This window comes from Lepidochelys kempii, chromosome 7 (assembly GCF_965140265.1).
Source record: "Lepidochelys kempii isolate rLepKem1 chromosome 7, rLepKem1.hap2, whole genome shotgun sequence".
Taxonomy (NCBI): domain Eukaryota; kingdom Metazoa; phylum Chordata; order Testudines; family Cheloniidae; genus Lepidochelys; species Lepidochelys kempii.
The window spans coordinates 94,363,548-94,387,554 of NC_133262.1; the positions used below are offsets into that span (position 1 = coordinate 94,363,548).

Consider the following 24,007-nt stretch of genomic DNA (forward strand, 5'->3'; position numbering starts at 1 on the left):
GGCTGTTTGGGGAGGCACAGCCTTCCCTACCTGGCCCTCCATATAGTTTTGCAACACTGATGTGGCCCTTGGGCCAAAAAAGTTTGCCCACCCCTGTTCTAGAGAATCGTGTCTGGGAGACAGATGGTACAGGAAAACCAAGCTCACATTAAGGGGCCTGGGACCAGAAGCCTTGTAAAGTGAATGGGGTAAAGGCTTCTCTCCCCCTCAGCTGGACCAGATAGGTATTTGGCGTAGTAAGACCCACCTGAAAAGGGTCAATGGATTGGTCAGAGCAGGGGAGGAGGGGAGGTTGACTCAAAAAGGAGGCTCCAAGCCCAATCAGGGGCAGCTGGCTGAGAGGAGGATTTTGCCAGCTCGAAGTTCCAGAAGGAGGACTTTGTAAAAAGGGAGAGTTCTCAGGCCAGGGAGGCCAGGATCTGAACCACACATCCCCAGGAAGGAAGACTGTGGGGCTCTGAACCTAGGGGCAGGCTAAAGGAAGCTAGATTATGTTTAATAAATTATAATCCAAGAGAAGGGTAGTAATTTTTTTAAGTCTCTTGTGAGTGGATTATTTCCAGGAACAGGATGGGAAACTGAAGCAAGGGAGTCCAGTGAAATGCCAGCAAGAGGGTGCTGCTAGGAGACTGCACTCCTCTAACATGTTATATAGATTTATACACTTCTCGATGAAGAAGCTGTAAAGAGCTCTCTACCTTTATAGGCCCTCGAACAGGATGTCAGTTAGAAACATAGTTTTCCACAAATGCAGGTTAGGCAGGATTCAGATAATCTATCGCTTTTGCAGCTATGAAACAGGGGCTCATACTTGATTTTGGCAAGAGGAAAACACAAGACCATCTCCTCAGTTTCAAATCTGGAACTGATTAAGTGGAGTGATGAGCTAATTACGAGTAGTGCTCCGAATCAGTGACAGAGGCAGGTACTGTTTGCATTTTCATTTGATGTGATAAATAGTCCGTCCATGAAGAACGCAAGTTGAAATCAAGGAATCTTGGGATCATAACCCCAGCCAAAGTAAATTTTCATGCACTTGATACAGACAATTCACAATTCTATTGTTTTTATATATATATATATGTATAAAATCACATGCTGTTTTATTTATACTCATATATTATTGTTTTTAACTGAGGCAACAGGCCTCATACGAATTATTAAAACAAAATATGTCCCATGAGTTTGGGGCAGATGGGTGGTTCAGGAAGGTTGGGGTCTCTCTGGGTATAGATGGCTGAGTGAGCTGTGAAATTCAGTGGGACTGTGGGTCCCTAGAGATAGGAGGCTGAGGAGTGCAGTGAGATTCAGTAGCATTGGGGATGCAGCGAGATTCAGTGGTGTTGGGGGGTACCTGGGGATAGGCGGTTGGGGTACAGTGACAGTCAGTGCGACTGGGGATCTCTCTTCGGGGTGCCAGTGAAGTGACAATAGGGTTGGGGATTTAGTGGCAGTGGGATTAAGGGTCTCAGCGGTTGGCGTGCAGTGACAGTCAGAGGGTTTGGGCGTATCACTCTGGGGTTGGGGTGCAGTGACAGTGGGATTGGGGGTCCATGAGGATAGGGGTCTGAGGTGCAGTGACAATCAGAGGGGTTGGCTGTGTCTCTGGGATTTGGAGTCTCTATGGGACGCTGGAGATAGAGGACTGAGGGTGCAGTGACAGTTTGTGGGGATGAGGGGGTCTCTCTCAGGGGTGGGGTGCAATGGGAATAGGGCTGCAGTGAGCGGGGTTGGGAGTCTCTCTGTGTCGATGGGATGCAGTAACAGTGGGGTTGAGGGGTCCCTCTCTGGGGATGGGAGTGCAGTAATGGTGCCAGTGCCTTGACAATGGGGTTAGTGATGTCTCTCTGGGGATGGAGGTACAGTAGGGGTCTCTCTCTGGATATGGGGGTGCCATGACAGTGAGGGTGGGGATGTCTGGTGGAGGGGGTGCAGTGATATTCTGTGGGGAATGGGGAGTTTCAGTGAGTTCTAGGGCCTGTGTCAGGGTGCTGCCTCTGACCTCCCATCCCTTCCTACCCTGTCCCTCCCTGTTGGCCCAGCTCCGAGCCTATCCCTAACAGGGTGCTGGGCAGCCAGGGCAGGGTATTTGCCCCCTCCCTGGCTGGAGCACTCCAGAGCTGCTGTCTGCCACTCCTTAGATTCCTGCAGCTCCCAGCCCCCGGCTTGATTGGCCCCCTCCCCCAGGGACATCAAACCTACTTGTGATGGCAGACGGGCCAATACGTGGCCAGGAGGCAGTGACTCAGTGTAGGAGGCAGTGACTCAGGTAGTGTTCTGTGCTCCTCGGTGACTCTTTGAGCTTTCAGAGTTTTGCTCCTAGGTCTCATCCCCTACTCCCGCACACTTTAAGCCCTGCTTTCCTTGTTGCTTAAGTTAAGGCTGAAAGCCAACTTGAAGAATGGGGTCATTTTGGACCTCCAGAGGGCACGTGCGGAGCAGGAAACAAGCTGTGAAAGCCACGCACTTAAAGACAGCTTATTTGAAGGGACTGCAAAAAGGTAGATAAGTTTCTTCATCATTGACATCACAATGATACTGCAGAAAAGATCTTTGTGCCCTTATTTCTTCTCACCACTTGGGCTGAGAGAGAAAGAGAGGCAAATGCAGAACCTCAAAGTCAGCTGTCAGCAAGTAAATGGAGGAGCCACCTTTCATATAAATATTTGTAGTTTTAAAAAGGAAGCTGCATGTTATTTTTAAACTAAAGCTTCCTTATCTATATTCAGAAATGTTGTTAAAGCAGTCAAAGTTGTTCATTTTGAAAACTGTTGCACAGCAAGCTGTGAAGAATACATATATTCAATAAAAGCTTTTACTTAACTTTTCATAATCTTTTATGGCTTGATACAACACTATCAGAACACTAGAGGGCATCATTCCACACAAAAAGTACCTTCTTGCTAATAATAAAAAAGCTATGAGAAGCTACTCACTACAGAGTTGACACTGAGTTAAATATCCCACCTAATCAAATAGAACTACCAACACTTCTCCAGATACTCCAAATGAAGCTATGCAGATTAAAACTCACTTCTCAGCTCATCTGAGCTATTACAAGACATCTGTCATATACTTCCTTCATGCATAGTATCACTCATACACATTATATCACAGATCACTTTACAGCTGCTTACAGTGTAACTACATGTAATATATTTGAGTTACAATATATCAAACAGGCAGTATCTGTGGATGTGGTGGGTACACAATTCTTAAAATTACTAAATTTCAGATACAATGAAAAGTGGGAAGCAAAAGGATTAGGATTTTATTAAAGAAAGAAAAGATTAGAAGTTTTAGACATACAGAGGAAAAAACAGTGAGTGAGACACTATGTACTGCCCACTATTGTGAAACAAAGGAGAAACAGGTTTCAGAATAGCAGCAGTGTTAGTCTGTATGCTCAAATAAATAGGTTAGTCTCTAAGGTGTCACAAGTACTCCTTTTCTTTTTAAAGGAGGAATAGAAACACATCTCTTAGTTGAGATTATAGCCATTCACAGGACAACTTTATTTTTGTCTCTGGTAAATTCACCTTTGGGTGTTGGAAAGTCTTACTAAGAAGCCTGTAGCAGGAGTGGAGAGACTCAGGTGTCTAATCATTCTCACAATCTAGAAGGAAGACTGCACACAAAAAGATGTTGATTTAAAAAAGATAAAATCAACAAAGGAAGAAACTCCAGCAACTTTCAGCTGAACAACAACATTCAAAGGACTGAAATTAAATGATCAAGACCCAGTGGAAAATAATTGCCAAGACAAACTTATTAGAAAAAGTGTAAACAAAATTAATAACTCTCCAAAAAGAATAATTTATAATAAATCTTTACAGGGTTTAAAAAAGTGTTGCAATTTACTATTCCTCTTAAGATTTATAAATGGGTAATTGGTCTAATTTTTAACAATACCTCACATTCACAAAGAGAAACACCTTTAGGAGTCTGTGGAATGTTAAGTTTTTGGACAGAACTGCTTCCTTCCTAGGGATCTAAGCATTAGTATTTATATGTTCTAACAGCAGCAGAATGGGAGAAGCAAATGTATACTTTAAGAATTGGTGGACTGTTTAGAAAATCTGGAAGATGCATGATATTTTAACTTTTATATAAGTTAGGATAGTGTGTGGAAAGGAAAGGAAAGGAAAGGAAAGGAAAGGAAAGAAAGAAAGAAAGAAAGAAAGAAAGAAAGAAAGAAAGAAAGAAAGAAAGAAAGAAAGAAAGAAAGAAAGAAAGAAAGAAAGAAAGAAAGAAAGAAAGAAAGAAAGAAAGAAAGAAAGAAAGAAAGAAAGAAAGAAAGAAAGAAAGAAAGAAAGAAAGAAAGAAAGAAAGAGACACATGGTTGTGCCCATGGACAGAATTGTAATAGTACTCATTGGAACAGTACTGAGAGGTAAATCTGAGACCTGAATACATCAGAAGTCTAATGGGATGTCCTAGTAGTGTATAACTATGACCAACGATGGTCAATTTTTGTTTACGACTTTGTTTAATATTTATTCATTTTAGGTGGAATTCCTTTATTTCCAGACCCTTCCACCACTACCCAGTTTGAGACAGAGTGTTGGCATTGTTGTGATAATATCATGAGCAGAGCAGCAGCAACAGGGAGGAAAGAGAAACTCACAGCTGCTAGGACTCTCCCTGTACAAGCAACAAGATTGATATACCCAATATCTGTCCTAAGATGACAATTTTAGGGGGAGGAACTCTGAGATGCTGGTACTGAGGACCAGGAAAAAGAACCTGGAATACTGGGGGAGAAACGTGCAAGAGGCTTGGCTAAGGCAGAAGAGGAATTAAAGGAGGGTAATGTAATTATTGAAAATCAGCATAGGTCTATGGGAAATAGATCCTGTTAAACTAACTTGATATCTTTTTTGATGAGGTTACAAGTTTGGTTGATAAAGATAATAGAGTGGATGTAATATATTTAGACTTCAGTAAGGCATTTGACTTGGTACTGCATGACATTTTGTTTAAAAAACTAGATCAATATAAAAGTAACATGGCACACATTAAATGGATTGAAAATTAACTGATAGATCTCAAAATGTAACTGTAAATGTGGGATCATCTTTTAGTGAGGCTGTTTCCAGTAGGGTGCTGCAGTTCTTGGCCCTAAACTATTAAATATCTTTATCAATGACCTGGAAGAAAATAAAATCATAATAACAAAGACAGGCTACTGATTCAGAGCAATCTAGATCACTTGGTAAACTGGCCACAAGCAAACAATATGGTTTTAATATGGCTAAATGTAAATGTACACATCTGGGAACAAAGAATGTAGGCCATACTTACAGGAAATGAGGGACTCAATCCTGAGAAGCTGTGACTCTGAAGAAGATTTGGGGGTCAAGGGTGGATAACCAGCTGAACGTGAGCTCCTAGTGTGACTCTGTGGTCAAAAGAGCTAATGGATCTTGGGATGCATGAAAAGGGGAATCTCGAATACAGTTAGAGAGGTTATTTTATCTCTATATATAGCACTGATGCAAACGCTGCTGGAATACTGCATTCATTTCTGGTGTCCACAATTCAAGGAGGATGTTGATAAATTGGAGAGGGTTCAGAGAAGAGCCACAAGAATAATTAAAGGATTAGAAAGGGATAGATAATAAGACAGAAAATATCATGTTGCCGCTATATAAATCCATGGTACACCCACATCTTGAATACTGCATGCAGACGTGGTCACCCCATCTCAAAAAAGATATACTGGAACGGAAAAATGTTCAGAAAAGGGCAACAAAAATGATTAGGGGTATGGAACGGCTGCCATTTGAGGAGAGATTAATAAGACTGGGACTTTTCAGCTTGGAAAAGAGACGACTAAGGGGGGATATGATTGACATCTATAAAATCATGACTGGTGGGGGGAAAGTAAATAAGGAAGTGCTATATACTACTTCTCATAACACAACAACTAGGGGTCACCAAATGAAATTAATAGGCAGCAAATTTAAAACAAACAAAAGGAAGTATTTTTTCCACACAACACACAATCAACCTATGGAACTCCTTGTCAGAGGATGTTGTGAAGGTCAAGACTATAACAGGGTTCAAAAAAGAATAGATAAGTTCATGGAAGATAGGTCGATCAATAGCTATTAGCCAGGATGGATAGCGATGGTGTCCCTAGCTTCTGTTTGCCAGAAGCTGGGAATAGGCGACAGGGGATGAATCACTTGATGATTACCTGTTCTGTTCATTTCCTCTGGGGCACTTGGCATTGGCCACTGTTGGAAGACAGGATACTGAGTTAGATGGACCTTTGGTCTGACTCAGTATGGCCATTCTTATGTTGAAAACATATCTTATAGCAATAGACTCACGGAGCTTGATCTATTTATCTTAACAAAGAGAAGGTTAAGGGGTGATTTGATTATAGTCAGTAAGTACCTATATGGGAATCAAATATTTAATAATGGGCTATTCAGTCTAGCAGAGAAAGGTATAACACGATGGCTGGAAGTGGAAGGTAGACAAATTAAGACTGGAAATATGGCATAAGTTCTGAATGGTGAGAGTAATTAATCATTGGAACAATTTACAAAGGGTCACGGTGGATATTCCATCACTGACAATTTTTAAATAAGGATTAGATGTCTTTGTAAAAGATCTGCCCTAGAAATTATTTTGGGGAAGTTCTATTTCCTGTGTGATTTAGGAGGTCAAACTAGATGGTCACAATGACTTAGAATCTATGAACTATCAGTGGGGTCAGTTACAACTTTTGCAGAGCAGCAAGGGGAGCTGACAGGGTAGTACCTTTCCATTAGTAATGCCCTACCTTCCACCACCTTTCCCTCCGTCCCCTGGAGGGGCTGAAAATTTCAAACCCGCTAGTTGCATTGCCTTAGAGGACTTTCGTTTCCTGATTACACCAGATCTATGAAGCAACTCAAAAACGTGCATACACATATTCCTTCTAGTGCACTGACAATCATTTACTTAGTGCCAATCAGTTACATCTACGTAAACATAGTGAAGATAATGGGGATCACACACATCTGAACACTATGAAGATGATGGGATTGTGCATATGTAACAGAAAGGATAAGTTGGACTGTAGAACTTTTATTACTGTAGGGGATGTATGACGTGACTTTCACAGAATCATAGACATGTAGGGCTGGAAGGCACCTTAAGAAGTCATCATGTCCAAGACTCCAGCCCCCTGCACTGTGGCAGGACCAATTAAACCTAGACCATGCCCGACAAGCGTTTGTCCAACCTGTTTTTAAAAGCCTCCAGTGATGGGGATTCTACAACCACCCTTGAAAGCCTATACCAGTGATTAACTATCCCTACAGTTAGGAAGTTTCTCCAAATATCTAACCTAAATCTCCCTTGCTGCAGACTGAATATATTACTTTTTGTCCTACATGGAAATCAAGTGATCACAGTCTTCTTTATAACAGCCCTTACATATGTGAAGACTTATCAGGTCCCCCCAGTCTTCTTTTCTCAAGACAAAACAGTGCCCAGTTTTTTTAACCTTTCCCCAAATGTCAGGGTTTCAAACCTTTTAACATTTTTGTTGCTCTCTTCTGGAGTCTCTCCAATGTGTCCACATCTTTCCAAAGGGTGGTGCCCAGAACTGGACACAGTACTACAGCTGAGGCCTTCTCAGTGCCGAGAGGGACAATTACCTCCCATGTCTTACACACAACATTCCTGTTAATACACACTAGAATAGTATTAGCCTTTTTTTCAACTGCACCACATTGTAGACTTATATTTGCGATCCACTAGAACCCCACATCCTTCTCAGCAGTACTACTGCGTAGCCGGTTATTCCCCATTTTGTAGCTGTGCATTTGATTTTTCCTTCCTAAGTGAAGTATTTTGCTAGGGTTGGCAACCCTCCAGATTTGGCCTGGAGTCTCCTAGAATCAGCATCAATCTCCCAGTGACTACTCAAAGTAATCCAGGCAATTTTAACAAGATATGTTAAGAAAATGACATTATGTCATGTTGGGGGGAAAAAAATCTCCTGGAATAGCTGCAGTCAGAGTTGGCAACCCTATACTTTGCATGTTATTGAATTTCATATTGTTGAATTTATACCAATTCACTCATTTGTCAAGATCATTTTGAATTCTAATTCTGTCCTCCAAACTGCTTGCAACTCCTCAAACAGAGTTCCAGCGCTGAAAGTTAGGAAAAAACACTTTTTAAAAACTCAAACTGATCCGTTTTGACATAGAAGTCACAGACAAACAAGGAACTCCACAGTGACATTTTGACAGTCATTTTCAAAGTGAAATTTTAAAAAGAAAACACTTATTTAACACACTGTGCATGTCCAATATGGTATTTTCTCATGTCAGTAACTTCTCGTGTGAAGCAATTTTGCATGAAAGCTACAGAGGCTCTTCATGACTCTCTACACCTCTATACGCACACAGGGCCATCCTTAGGCATACGCAGCATACACAGCTGTGTAGGGCATCTGAAAATTTGGGGCACCACTGGAAGAACAAATAAGAGCAGGTCAGCTCCCACACAGCCCGCACACCCTGCATTGTCCTTAGGCAGGGGCCTTATTCACAGAGCTGAAGGCGCCAGCATGGCGCATTCTGCGTGAGGGAGAGGGTACGAGTGTCTCTGCGGGAAACTGTGACTCTCAGCCACCGTGAGGCGGGCTGGGCGGCTTGGTATCCTTTAGTGCCTCCCCCCTCCCTGGCATCGGCTGAAAGCCAGGGCTGCCGCATTGCCTGCTGCATACGAAGCTCAGTGTGTGTCAGCATTAGGGCGGGGTTCTTCTGGAGGTCCATGGGAGGTAGTGGCTGTGTCCCAACTTGGGCATAGGGGCACCAGTTTAATAATACTGTGTAGGGCCCCATAAATCCTAAGGATGGCCCTGTATGCACATCGCAAAAAAAGGCCAAATGGATTTGTATAAACTACAGACACATATACACAGTTTCTCATTTGAGAAAAAGCTGAAGTTTTACTTTGAGTAAGCTATAAAATAAAGCCATTTAGACCCCAATCTTGTACTGTGATTTCAGCGGGGCTCAGTGCAGGCACAGTACTCTGCCCTAACAGAGCCCCACTGCAATTACAATGCAGGATTAGGGCCTCAGAACGGAAATGCCATCTCAAACACAACTGTAGTGTCACTAATGTGATACTATATCACACATTAAATGTAAACGCCAATTTCACAGGAAAAACTGCAATTTCCTTTGTCCTATAATATACAAAGATATTCTGTGTTTACAGAAACTGCAAACTTTGTGTTATTTTTTTCCATGGAGTAATTTTATGTAGTTTGCTGCATACACCCTTAAAATGCTTTATAAAATAATGACCACCTGTTTCCTGTAATTCAACAAAAGTTATTCTAATAAGCACATTTCTTAATACCTAATCAGACTTTCTACTGCCACACACTACCTAAGGGCCCAATTCTGCCATCCTTATTTATAAATACATGTCACTATTCTATTTAAAAGATCACATTATACGCCAGAACAATGCAGAACTCAAGCTAAGGCCAAATCACAAAAACGATTTTATTAATTTTAGCTTAGCCGTTATGCTTTACTTGCCTTGTTTTCCTGTATGTACAATTTCTGTGAATTGTTCTCACTAATAGTATCCTGTTTCTATGAGCAGGAAAGGGCTGAGTACGGTTTGTTAGTTAACATTACTTCCTATAACCAGGGTCAATATTCTGTAGTAGTGACACTACAGCAGACATTGTTCACTCTGGATAAGCAATGTATCACGCTGATGGCTGTTAATGGACATCCTCTGTAGCGAAACATGAACTGATAATCAGTAAACCCAGATTTGCAATAGACTTCCTCCTTCCTGTTTTTACATTGCTGACCAAGGAGATGTCTCTTCCTGCTAAGCTTTTGTGCTACTTAGTGATGTATGAAATGAGAGATTGAAAAACAAGCACGGCACTACTTTTTTAATTTCCTGCTGTACTGATGCACAATAAAAGACACTAGAAAAAATGCTGCTCCTGTGGAACTCCCCCTAATTTCAGCAGTAGCTACATGCATGTAAACAAGAACAAAGTTTCCCCTTTGTTTGGAATACATATGTTCACAAAATGGAGGTAGCAGGGAAGATCCTGTAATCATAGATACTAGGAAGCAAAGTGCGTAAGGCAACATATTCACCAGTTAGTTCCACAGACTACAACCCAAACCACATTCAATATCAGGAGTACTGGATTTGTATATAAATAAAAGTTTGCACTTCTAGGTAGCTTTAAAGGGTTAATCCATATATTTTTAGTTACACACACAGTAGTGATGCAACACAATACCAATGATATACCTGAAATACATTCATGATATTTTCATCCTTTGGACAGACAGTTTAAACTCCTTCATAGATTTTCACCACAATACCACCTATCCATTATACTCTCTCTGGAACACTCTCACACTAGCATCAACTTCCTGGAAACCACGATCAGCTTTTCAACAATGGAACCCTACAGAAAACCATATATAAGAAACCCACAGATCATCAAACCTACTTTCATAGACCCTATAACCACCCCAACCGCACCTACATCCAGGTACTCAGATACCACAAAATATGCTCTGAGGATAAAGTCCAGGATATGCACCTTAACACACTTAAAACAACTTTCACCGAAAAGGACACTCCACCAGAGAATTGAATAATGACAGGTTTCAGAGTAGCAGCCGTGTTAGTCTGTATCCGCAAAAAGAAAAGGAGGACTTGTGGCACCTTAGAGACTAACCAATTTATTTGAGCATAAGCTTTCGTGAGCTACAGCTCACTTCATCGGATGCATTCAGTGGAAAATACAGTGGGGAGATAATCCCCACTGTATTTTCCACTGAATGCATCCGATGAAGTGAGCTGTAGCTCACGAAAGCTTATGCTCAAATAAATTGGTTAGTCTCTAAGGTGCCACAAGTCCTCCTTTTCTTTCCACCAGAGAAGTAGATTGTATCATGGATTGAAGCAGAGAGAACCTGCTTCAATACAAAAATAAACCCCCTCCAACCACACATCCCTGGTTGTTACCTGGTGCTCCACACTGGAACCCATATGGGGTATCATCAAGCAACTATAACGCATGCTCGATAGGGACCCCAACCTGAAAGAAATCTTTCCAGAAGCCCCACTTCTGGCCTTCAAACAATCCCCCGACCTCACCAAGCTCATAATCAGAAGAAAGCTCCCAAAGACCAGGACACAACAACTCAAAGCAGCACCAGACCCTGCCAGAACAATAGATGCAAAACCTCCAGACATATTTCCACGGCTAGAATGATCAACACCCCCATTACACAGCTTTCAAGAGCCATGGATCCTACGCATACCTATCACAACATGCGGTATACCTCATTCAGTGCACTAAATTCCCCCAATAACAACTATGTGGGTAAAACCAGACAATCATTACTCTCTCAAATGAACTCACACAGAAAAATGATAAAAAACAAAAACACCCTATCACCTATGGCTGAACGCTTTTCATAAAGCGATCACTCTATATCTGACCTACCAGTCCTCATCCTCAAAAGAAACCTGCACAACACTTTCAAAAAATAAACCTAGGAGCTTAAATTCCTCACTCTGCTAGACAACAACAACCATGGACTGATCAGAGACACTGGGTTTATGGCTTAATTACAACAATCTGCTACCCACTATTCCCATCTTTTTGTCTTATGACTGCAGAGGTGGTAACCTGAATGGTCCCTTACAATATATGCTAACTACTTATGCTAAACAATCTGCTCCACCTTGCATTTTGCTGTGATGCTAGGATTACCTTTCCCAGAGAAGAAGAGCTCTGCGTGACTTGAAAGCTTGGCTCTCTCCCAAACAGAAGTTGGTCCAATAAAAAATATTACTTCACCCACCCTGTCTCTCTAATACCCTGAGACCAACACAGCTACAAATACACTCTCTTCCTCACAGTCAATCTATTCATAGGAAAGTTTGCATCCCATGATGTAAGCTCATAGCCATCTATTGCCATAACAATGCTGAAGTTTCCACAGGTCTCCAATAGATTCGTTTTTTAAAATATTTATCTATAAAACACTTCATTTAAAAACACAGGGTTCTCCTTATAAGGTTGAAATGTCTCATATGACATTATATCTAGTTACTAGAACACATGCATTTAGATATCTCTGTTGTCAGTGAGGACTCCAATATTTGCAATCAGTGAGCAGATAACTTTCCCACCTGTCCTAAAATACAACCCAAATGTCCTGTGTAGTGTTGAAACTCAACGCCCTTCTTGAAGTTTGCCTTTATTTTGACAAATGAATGAGCAATAAATAAGTCACAGCCTTCTCTGCAGGTTCTTAGAGCAATTCAACCTACCTCCTTAGTCCTCCACCTCAAATTCCAGATGCCTCCATCAGGGCAGCTGAATTCTAAAACTTATTTGCTTCCTCATTATTCCCTCAGCTGGAGTATCTTCGTTTCCTCCAGACTTTATTTTACTGGCAAAGGTTGAGGTGCAGCAAAGATTTCAAGATAGACTATTAGCTGCCTCCAAGATAGACTATTAACTCCTTCTTGGCCAGGACATAATTGATGCCAGCCACAAAAATAACTCCTTGGGAGAAGGAAGCAAGACCAAAGAGAAATGCATGAGCAGAGCCTCAGTGTAAATGTGTTGTCAAGCACTCTTATCTGAGGTCTGCAGTGACAAGAATTAGGGTTAGGTTTTTCAGATATAGTCAGGTAGTATCCATAAAGGCAAGCTACTGAGCCAGAACCGGCGTATTACAATGCAATATAATTTGATTACATGCTGCAGCAGTTTGATTTGATTTTTGGAAGGAGTTAGCCCTCTAATACTATGTTACAGCCTTGCAATTACAAACTTAGCTTCTACTGCCACCACGCAGTTCCATTTGCAAATAAATCCTTTATGCTATTTTAAACACATCTGTACAAGAACTGTGAACATGCATGGACATGGTTGATTTTAAAAAGTTTCAGAAACATGGGATATGTCACACCACTACATTGTTGCTGTGGTAAGGTTTCTTTTTTAGACCGGGGTGGGGGTTAATCAGTTGGTGGTGATGCTGAATGCCCTGGACCAAGTAAGCATAAAGCACATGGAAAAGAAGAGAATGCTGATATTTATTTATATTATAGCAATGGTTAGAGATTCCAACCAAGACTGGGGCCCATTGTGCTCTGCTCTATACAAAGATATAGGGTCCCTGCCCAATAAGAGTGTACTCTAAATAGCCAAGACAGACAAAGGGCAGGAGGAGAAAAACAGAGGTACAGAGAGGTTAAGTGACTTGCCTGAGTTCATACAGCACATCGATGGCAGAACCAAGGCTAGAATCCAGGTCTCCTAACTCCCAATCCAGTGCTCTATCCACTAGACCATGCTTCCTCTCAAGGAAGGACTACGGGAAATAATGTGACATAAAGCACCTCCCAGAATCCATGAAAACCTAAATGTCCATGGGGTTTGTGTCACGGAGATGAAATATTCTGTTGTTTGCAGAAATCACAAATTTTTTTGTAAAAAATGAACAGCCTTTCTACAGATGGGTATAAGTCCTTCAGAAGTGAGTCCCTATTTACACAAAAAGAAAAGAAGTACTTGTGGCACCTTAGAGACTAACCAATTTATTTGAGCATAAGCTTTCGTGAGCTACAGCTACAGCTCACGAAAGCTTATGCTCAAATAAACTGGTTAGTCTCTAAGGTGCCACAAGTACTCCTTTTCTTTTTGCAAATACAGACTAACACGGCTGTTACTCTGAAACCTATTTATACAGAATGCTCTGCTGCTCATGTGAAAAGCATGGAAGAAGAAAATGTGTTTTCTTATTAGTGTACTGTTCCACAAAATGTAATGTGAAGAGATTCAACTGTTTGCGACCTTTTTTAGCAGCACTTACAGTCACTGGACATGATTTCTGTTTTAGAGATTGTGAAATACTCTAATTTACAGGTCAAAAATAGCCTTATCTTGGACCAAATTACATTGATATTTATGCAGTGAAAGTATAGGGGTAACTGCAAAGTCTCTTAAAGAACTGTCTGAGAAACACATATAGAAAGCTACACTTACTACTTTGCTGGTTAGTGCATTCACTGACAGGTCTGTAGCTAGGCAAGTGTCAGAACACATCAGATTTGTGCAGGATGGGAAACTGTGTATTCTCTTTGGTCATAGAAGACCCTTAACGTGGGATGGTATCATATAGGAAATAAAATCAGCATTAGGAATAAAATAGCAAAGAAGAGTTCAAATCAAAACTAGTTTGTCTAAATGTAGATGATGCAACAGTGAATGAGTTGTTCAAAGATGTGCAGGCCAAGTTTAGATTAGATATTCCTCAGTGATGTTGTGCACTGCATCAACCATAAACTGAGCTTGGTATTCTGGATCTATAAAAAGTTTATCCCTATTTCCTTAAAAGTCTGAATGTGTTTTGAAAGACATTTTCAGATTTTACTATTTAAGTCCCAAAGCATGGCAACAACTCCGAGCTGTTGCTGATGCCTCTGAAGTTACAATGAGATATTTCAGAAGCATCCAACAAGTTCCCGGATTGCTAGTCAGGTCAGAGTTCTGAAGGCAGTGATCAAAAATTGTAATTTGGCTGTCACCCATTTGGAAAATAGTGAAAGGACCAAGTTAGAGGCTGATGTAGCCCACGTTAGGGGTGTTTTTAAGGCACACTGTGTGTGCTATATTCCACAATCCATTATATGCAGCACTTGAAAAAATTACCATACGAACTAATCAGAAGACAAAACTTAGTAGTCAATACAAAAAATGAGGATAGCAATTCCAGTGAGGTTTGGGACAGTGTCCTGGTGAGAAGTGTAGTCCTACTCCCCAAGCTACCCTGGGGAAATGGAGGGTTCTGAGTCCTTTCCACAGTGCTATCCTTGGACCCTCTTTGGGCTAGGATCTTTGGTATCAGCCTCTTGCTAACTGCTCTCTGAAATCTGCAGTCTCTGTCTCTTAGAAGAAGGAAGACAAAGCTTCTTTTCTTCCCCTCTCCAATCTCAGAGCCTTCCTAATACGGGCTATTGTAAGGAAGGGAGCAGCCAGTCCCTGATTCGAAGAGGCAATAGTTTAATACAGATGAATGTACAACTGTCACTGTGGAAGGATTTCTTCTTAATCTGAGGTACACATGAATTCTACAATATTACTGTATTTGAAAATTATCTTACTGAAGTCCATAAATTGTCCTGCCTTTTGTCAACACACTGTACTTTCAGTTTCATAACATGACATGAAAGAGGGACTGGTCATGAACATTCTATAGAGATTATGATGTTTTGACAAGGAGATGCTATGTACTTTGTCAAATCTATAGGGTTTGGATAGTGTTCTGTAGAGTAGAATTGGCTGTTCAGTGAATATGACATGCACACTGTGGTTGCTGATCCTCAGCTGCAGCTAAGAAGCATTCATTACAAGTTAGGAAAGACAATGCAAAGATGGTTTAAGCAACCTTTGATCCCTTGATCTTGAGACCACTCTGCACCAATTTGGTTCCTTTGTGCAAGTTAAAGTATATTCTGGTAGCTTCTAGGCTGCTCCAATTTGTGCCAAAAACCCAAAGAGGTTATTACAGCAGCTGGAGATCACTAGATGCAGGGACACCACTGCCATGCCCCCTTCCTTCTAATCATATTACTTGCACTGACTCTGAGGAGCAGAGATGGTGTAGGAGCCATTAGACAGGTTCTATGCTATTTGAGGATCCCACTACACTGTGGTGATCCTCCTAAGACTCACTAAGCAGACTTGAAGGCTTCTTTGCACTAGTAAAACAGATCAAAGCTGTCCTGCTATAAGGGAGAATCAAATGTGCACAATACCAGTTTTTCTTGCCATTTCTTGAACAAATCTTTGGAAATAGAGCATAGCACTGCTGTATACCTTAAAAATCAAAATGGGTGACATTCCAGAAATAATAGGACTAGAGACACATAGCTAAGGACCTTTTAGCAATACGTATGTTCTGTAAGAAAACTGATATCCACTGAGGGAACAAGTCGCACCCACATCAGTAAAACATCATTAACATACAAGATATAAGAAGCAGGAGTAGCAGTGGCACTGGCAGGGAATCCTGTCTCCTTCATTCAGCAATTGAGGTTTCAAAGAATAGATATTCTATCCAGCAGTAGAGAGCAGACATGGAGCGTGAGGACCTGATTTTATGGAGTCAGAATGCCTATTGTAGTCAATGGGGATTTTGCCTGAAAAAAGATTGCAGGCTTGGGCTCCAAGTGATAATATCTTAACAGACACAGATATTCCTGTGCCCTTTCAAGAGGCTTGCTCAAAGGAAAGTATATAACCTGTTTAAAAATGCCTTTAGAATGAGAGTCGGATGCTCACAGATTATGAAGATTTAAAATTCCTTCAATGTAAGGTTTATTACTTATACACATTAGCTAGCTACACATATCTGTAGCCTTAACAGAATGTCTAGTGAGCAGCAGCATCGGCATTGGAGTTGTCTGTCACTAGACTTGGGATGATAGCATTGGATGGTATACAAACAATCAGGCTGGGGATTTTTTTTTTCTGATCACATCTATGAGCAGATAAGATGTCAGATGTGGTTATCCAATGACAAAATGCGGTTGCCCTAATATCTGGCCTGTGGACTCATTGTTGCAGGAAAATTAAAATGAAATATTGTTACTGATATGATTGTCTAAAGGCATTGTTCTATGTTCAGCTTGTTCTGTTTTGGGCTATGGAGACAGAGCTGTTCTCATTTGTATTCTCTTATTTTTATTGTCTATCACTTGATTTTACATTTAGCTTTGTTCTTGATTAAATAAAAGAGAACATAAGAACAGCCATACTGGGTCACGCCATGGTGGATCTTGCCCAGTATGTTGTCTCCAACAGCGGTCCATACCACAATTTTAAGGAGGAGTGAACAGAACAAGGCAATTATGGTGAGATCCATCTCTGGCTTTCACACCTTGCTTCTGGTATTTAGAGGTTTTGGATCGCCCCGAATATAGGGCTGCATCCTTGGCCATCTTGGCTAATAGCTGTTGATGGAACTATCCTCCATGAACTTACCCAGTTCTTTTTTGAACCCAGTTATATTTTTGGCCATCACAACATCCCATGGAAATGGGCTCCATAGTTTAGTTGTGTGAAGAAGTACTTCCTCTTGTTTTTATCAAATCTGCTGCCTATTAATTTCATTGAGTGAGCTCTGTTTTTTGTATTGTGTGAAAGGGTAAATAACACTTCTCTATTGATTTTTTCCACACAATTCATGATTTTATAGATTTCTATCATACCCCCTTTTAGTTGTCTCTTTTCTAAGATGAACAGCCCTAATCTTTTTAGTCTCTCCTTGCACAGAAGTCATTTAATACCTCTGATCTCTTTGTTGCCTTCTCTGAACCTTTCCCAGTTCCACTATATTCTTTTTGAGACGGGACAACCAGAACTGGACACACTATTTAAGGAGTAGGTGCACCATGGATTTATATAGTGTTGTTATAATATTTTCTGTCCTATTTTCTATCCTTTTCCTAATAGTTCCTAACATACTGTTAGCCTTTTTAACTGCTGCTAAGCACTGAGCAGAAGTTTTCAAAGAAGTATCCATGGTGACTCAAAGATCTTTCCTGAGTGGTAACAGCTAATTTAGAACACACCATTGCATATTTATAGTTGAGTTTATTTTTTCCAGTGTGCCTTAGTTTGCACTTATCAATGCTGAATTTTGTCTGCCATTTTGTCACCCAGTCACCCAGTTTTGTGAGATCCCTCTGTAAATCCTTGCGGTCTGCTTTGGACTTAACTATCTTGAACAGCTTTCTGTCATATGCAAACTTTACTACTTCACTGTTAATCCTCTTTTTCCAGATTATTAATGAATAATGCTGAACAACACAGGTCCCAGTAGAGATCCTTGGGGTACTGCACTGTTCACCTCTCTCCACTGTGAAAACTGACCATTTATTCCTACCCTTTGTTTCCTGTCTTTCAATCAGTTACTAATCCATGAGAGGAATGCCTCTGCCTCTAAATTCAAAGGAGAGGAATGCCGCTGTCTCTAGACTCTGACAACCATGGGCCTGAGGTAGAACTGAGGCTATTTAATAATTTATTTAAATTCAAGAAAAAATTCTAATACCTAAATATTACCAATTGTCTATCTGGTTTGAAATCGAGGCCAAATCATTTGGTGGGAGAGGGGTAAGGTTGGTCCAGTGTAAGTTGTGCAGATAATAATGAATGATGCATTATAAAACAGCAGTTGGGAACCAGCTGAATCCCTTAACTATTCATTTCCAGAACTTTAAATGTAGTTTTGTTTTTAAAAGGTGTCCATTTTTGCAAAGGGAGTGTAATACCTTTGTGTGTTGGCTGAATGCCTTTGAAATATTTCTCCCTCTGTAAAACTTACCTCCTTTGTAAAGTACTGTCAGACCTACTGATGAAAAGTGCTATATAAGAGTTAGGTATTATTATTATTATTATGCTTTGACAAGTCTCCTGTCCCATTCCAGGCTCCCTTTCCTCCCAGCAATCTTGGATTCCCTCATTCAGAGATCAGGAAGTAAAGCTCCAGGCAGGCCATGTCCCTCCTGGTCCCGCACAATCTCTCCATATCCTGAATACCTGCGACTGTGTGACACCCTTTCTACTACCCCGTTAGACCAGCAGTTGCAACAAAGCCTAGACCAGTGCTTCTCAAGCTATCTGATGTGGGGGACCGGCAATTTTTTTTCCCAATGTGCGCGCAGACCGGCAGCCAATGGCTCACGGACCAGCACCAGTCCGCGGATCACCACTTTGAGTAGCATTGGCCTAGACTGTTCCCCCTCCACAAAAGTACTAAAGATATTTCTCCTCAACAAGGCCAAGAAAACAAGACCTATTTGAAGTTTGCAGGCAGAACCATTTGAGAGCTATGACAGCTGAAAAAATAATTTTGCAGTTATGGTGAGTCAAAAATTTTCTGAATGTTATCAAACCACCAGAAAAAAATCTACCAAAGTATGAGACATGGCAACATTTCAGGGGAATCAGTTTCACTTGGGTGAAATTAGAGGAGATTAACAACTAGTTTCATAGTGGGAAAACTAACTTCAATCTTAAATGTGGAGTGGAGTATTGCTGCTCCTTACTACATCAAGCACCCAGGATAAGGTTTCACAGCATGTTTAAGAGTAGCAGCTGTGTTATTCTGTATTCGCAAAAAGAAAAGGAGTACCTGTGGCACCTTAGAGACTAACCAATTTATTTGAGCATAAGCTTTCCTGAGCTACAGCTCACTTCATCGGATGCAGAGATGAGCTTATGCTCAAATGAACTGGTTAGTCTCTAAGGTGCCACAAGTACTCCTTTTCTTTTTACAGAATGTTTAGGATTTTACCCTGTGACCACTTGTCAACCACAGACTCAAAGATAATAAGAAAAGCTGAGATCGGAAATGGGATGGGGAAGCTGACACCACTTCAAAAGGGAGCATCCCGAATCCCAAAGCCAATGAGGAAACCAGCAGCCAGCCACACCCACCGCCTTTGACAGCTCCCAAATACAAACACACCAACAACTGAAGCCTCGTTTGGTGCCCTTCCTCCCATGCAGACCACGTTAACTTTAGACAGATCGGGACCGCTTTCTGCACCAGAACCAACGCTGTCCCGGCCAGGAGTGGGGTGGGAAGTGACAAGCTAGTCCCCTCTCACGGACCTGCCGTGTGTCTACGAGGGGGCCAGTGCCCAGGCCCTCCAGGGGTGCCTGCCCCGCGCTGGTACAATAACCAGCTGGTCCAGCGAGTCCTGAACGTGCTGGGGTCCCCGTGCGCTACCAGCCTCCGCCAGCGCCTTCCCCCTGACAGCTCCCGCGGCTCCGGCCAGGCCCCGAAAACTCGGGGCAGCGGGGTATGCTCCACGCCGGGGCGCGCCCCTTCCCTCCAAGGCCGGAGGCGGTTCCCAGTGGCCGGGGTGCAGCGCTGCGAGCAGGGCCCCGCCGGGAGCTGGAGGGGGGGGGAAGGGGCTTTGTGAACAGAGGGGCGGCTTGCCCCGAGGGGGCCCCGAGGCTCAGCGGGGGCGAACCCCCAAAGGGCTGCGCCCCGCACAGCATTCGCCGGAGGCTCGGTGTCCCTGGGGCGGAGCTGTCAGTGCGAGGGCCCGGCCCAGCCCCTGGGTCTCGCCGGGCGGGAAGCCCCTCGCCGTCTGCAGACCCGCCCCCGCCCCCCGGCCCTGGTGCCTGCCCCTCACCGCAGGGTGGGCCCCACGCAGGCCGTGTCCGTGCTCTCGATCTCCTGCAGGATCCGCTCATGCTCGGGGAGGCTCTCCGCCATCTTGGGTGGGAGGGAACCAGGCAGCGGCGCCGCTGCGGGACGCGCTGGGGAGGCGGCGCTGCAGCCGCTGCCGGCCGGGGACCGGGCTCCCGCGCTCCACGCGCACACCCCGAGAGCTGCCGCCGCTAGCGCCAAGCCCACCCGCTGCCCAGCGGGCTGCTGGGGTACCGGGGGGCAGGGAGACGTGCGCACTCGGAGCTGAGAGGGCGGTGAGGGGAGAGAGCGGGGCCGGGGTTGCTGAGAAGGCAGCGACTGGAGGGGGGAGCAGGGATTCAGCGAGAAGGAACCGGGGCTGCTGGGAGTCGGGAGGATTGGGCAAGGGAAGACTGGAGAGAGGAGTCCAGGGTTAAGAGTGCGGAGGGAAAAGATAAAGAGAGTGTCTGGTTAGATCGCACAAAGAGGGCTCTGCTGATCTGTGTGGCTCTCCGCTCCCAAATGCGGCTGCAAGCTAGAAAACAAGTCTAGCCACTCTTCCCGCCCACGCCAGATAATAATAGTAAATGATCGTATAACATTCAGTCTTGGCACATGTTGGACTATGATGAGTTCGTGAAAAACTAGGGCCCTGGCACCGGCACCTATCCAAATCTTGGCCCACAGCTCCAAATTCTAACGCCCACACTGAGAACCAGTCTAACGGCTCTTACTTCACCAACAATTTTGGACCTTCACACATCCCAGCACACATACGCTACAAAAACACCCTCCAAGCATGTGGATTCTGCTGAATCTGTTACATCCCCTGCTAGGGTGACCCAGATGTCCCGATTTTATAGGGACAGTCCTGATATTTGGGTCTTTTTCTTATATAGGCTCCTATTACCCTCCACCCCCATCCCGATTTTTCACATTTCCTGTCTGGTCACCCTATCCCCTGCTCATAAATTCCAGGGCCACTCCTACTGCACCAAAAATTCTGGACCCTGATGCATCCTTGTGCATAGGTGCTTCAAACACCCAGGTATTGCCCAATCCAACAGTTTGGTATTGGGTTTTGTTGTTGTTTTTGTTTGTCTGTTTGTTTTGCTATTCATCTCTAAATTCTACAATATAAAGAGATCACTTATAGCTCCTCCAAGGCCCTTTTAAAAATCTGGTCCCCTATACACTCTAGAAAAGGAGCACTTAAAAAAATCAAAATATGGACCAGAATCCAGGAAGGTCCATTTTTCATCTAGATCCCCAGGCCTTTTTACATTCTAAACAGACAGCAAGTGTAGCTATCTTTTTTAAATCAAATAAATCTGTATCCAGTTTACTTGTGTTTCAGAGAGGCCATGATAACTTTGGAGATGGGTGAAAGAATGAGCTAGACCTTTTGGATCCAGAGCTATATGCTAGTGTCGAGTAGACTTAGAGACCTGCAGCCAAAATTTGCTAGATCCAACAAGACCTAGGTGCCAGATATGTGTTTTTGTGTTGCTTTTGCAGCAGGATTTATTGGAACTTGGATTTTTGTGTTCAAGCAGAAATAAAAACATGTGTTGTCTATTTTGACAGTACAAGTTGGAAGTCTCAACCAAAAATGATAGGATCCAGCAAGCTCCAGATGCTGGCTATGTGTCTTTGTGGTGCTCTTGACCAGGGATGCAACAGCGTTTCATGTTGCAGTGGAATTAGAGCAGCTAGTAGTATTTTTCTCTTTAGCTAGCAGAAATTTTGTATTTGGGATAAAAATATTACAAGCTGGGATCCACTAAGATCCAGGTGGGGTCTTTTTGGTGGGGTTTTTTTTGGGCTGCCAGATCAGTTTTCTAGTTCTAGATTTCTTTGGTGCGATATTATTTTTTATTTATTTTCACTGGGAACTGCTTCATTTTTCTCTGTTTAGTTTAGAGAACTTGGCAGATTGGGGATAAAAATTTGCAAGATTCAGTTGGATCTGTGTACCAGATATGTGTTTTTCCACTGCTTTTGGGCTCAGATACATCATGGTCCTTATTTTAGCAGAGAAGTAGGAGCTGCTACACTTGATTTCTATTTTGATTGTACATCTGGGTTTTGGGGGGAAAATTGCCAAGGTCCGTGGACCAGACCTGGCTTTTTTACAGTGCAAAGTTCTCTCTTCACAAATGAAAGCCAGCTTTTGAAAATTTGGTCCTTAAAAGTGGCTTGTTTGTTTTTGGCTTTTCCTAGACTAGAAAAGCTAACCTTTGCTAACAGCAGGTATTAACACTGTGTGTAACTGAACCAGCCCAGAATGTGCATTAGCTACAATTGTGTTCAGCACCATTTCAGTAACTGTAATTAAACCACCATCAAGCGCTACGCCACAGTTAATGAAACAGTACTGAACACGGTTTGGATGTTGTCTACACTTGCAGCTACATCATGTTCAGCTTTGGTTCAGCTGAACCTATTGGTGACAGCCATAGTCAGCAACAGGTAGTTTTTCTAAGTGTGGACAAGCTCCTACAAAGTACAATTCGGGCAGTGATACAGGAGGGAGATAACTCAGAGGGGGAAACTATTTTCAGGTTTTAGGTACTTTTCCTATATTATTTCCCTGTAGAAATCATTGCTATATAGTAAAATTCTTCCTACATTCCTTTTTTCCATCACTCAAGTTATTTACAGAACAGGGTGACAGATGCAAGTTTCAGGAAAAATTAAATTTATTTCTAAATGAAGATATATGGTTTCTCTCTTTAGTCTAATCCTTACTGCAAACGGACATACACAGTACCAGACAAGGTATTTTTAACACTCTGCTGCAGACACCAACAATAAAGCTAAACATACAATCTTTAATATATAAGCTTCATGTCCATGAAAATGCAATAAAATGTAAATGCATTATTTCTAATTTTTTCAAAGACATTTAGGAATTTCACTAAATAAAACTTGAGTGCATGTAGATGCACTTTGATAATAAAGAAGGGTAGTGTCTGTCTAAAATATGTGAATTAAAAGTCATTCACCTATTTTTTCAAGCATGTAGCTGATGGCATTGGCTGATAACAAATTAAAAGCATTCCATTATGGAAAACCAGTGATTGGTTCTTGTTTTCATTTATAAAAGTAATTTCTTGCTTCATGGAGCACTAGTGGTAAGTCTGTAAAGACACCCCTTGTCCTGCTGAGAATGGGCTCAGTATAGGCTTTTAGTCTATGCTTGTTCCTTTAGGGCCCAATCCTACTCCCATTGAATTCAAAGGAAGTTTTCTTATGGATTTCAGTGTGTGCAGGATTAGGCCTCTAGTACCTGGGGGTGAGGGAAACAACAGCCTAAGAATAAAACAAATCCATTTTATACAATATGATATGATATAACTGATGCCTACCTTAAACTGGTTCCAAGAGGCAGCTCAAATGACTCAATCTCAGCAAAGACATTGTCATATATTTGATCTTTGTTTTCTTCTGAATAAAGCTCCCGCAAGTGTAGTTTGCTTTTTCTAGCCATTGCGGAGCGTGAAACAGTTCTAACTTCAGGACAGGACTTTTATTCTGTTTACTGTCATTACCAGAATGAATCTGTAGTCAGCAAAACCAGCAGTGAAAAATCAGACCCTGGGCTGACCTCGTGATTCCTGAGGACTTTGTGTCCAAGAACGCTGCGCAGCTGCTCTTTTCCTGTCTCCTCTAGTAATGTGCAGATTACACTGTACCCACTTCATTAATGTCTTTTCTTGAAGATGGACTTATTATTTTTAGGGAAACTTTGTTATCAAAAG

The 24,007-nt window shown here is 42.3% G+C and overlaps 1 protein-coding gene across 14 annotated transcripts in view; it reads right to left on the bottom strand.

Annotated features, from left to right (window-relative positions):
- The window catches only part of EXOC6 (exocyst complex component 6), a 178,619-nt gene extending 154,832 nt beyond the window's left edge, over nt 1–23,787 (bottom strand). For 5 of the 14 annotated variants that reach the window (XM_073353881.1, XM_073353877.1, XM_073353875.1 and 2 more), the window contains exon 1: nt 23,615–23,785. In XM_073353881.1, coding sequence (XP_073209982.1) covers nt 23,615–23,736 — 122 coding nt within the window. In that variant the 5' untranslated portion in view covers nt 23,737–23,785. Of the gene's footprint in view, nt 1–20,247; nt 20,497–23,614 lie in introns of those variants that run through there. The other 9 variants (XR_012160030.1, XM_073353873.1, XM_073353872.1 and 6 more) reach the window with 4 other exon arrangements.
- Between the last annotated feature and the right edge of the window lie 220 nt (nt 23,788–24,007).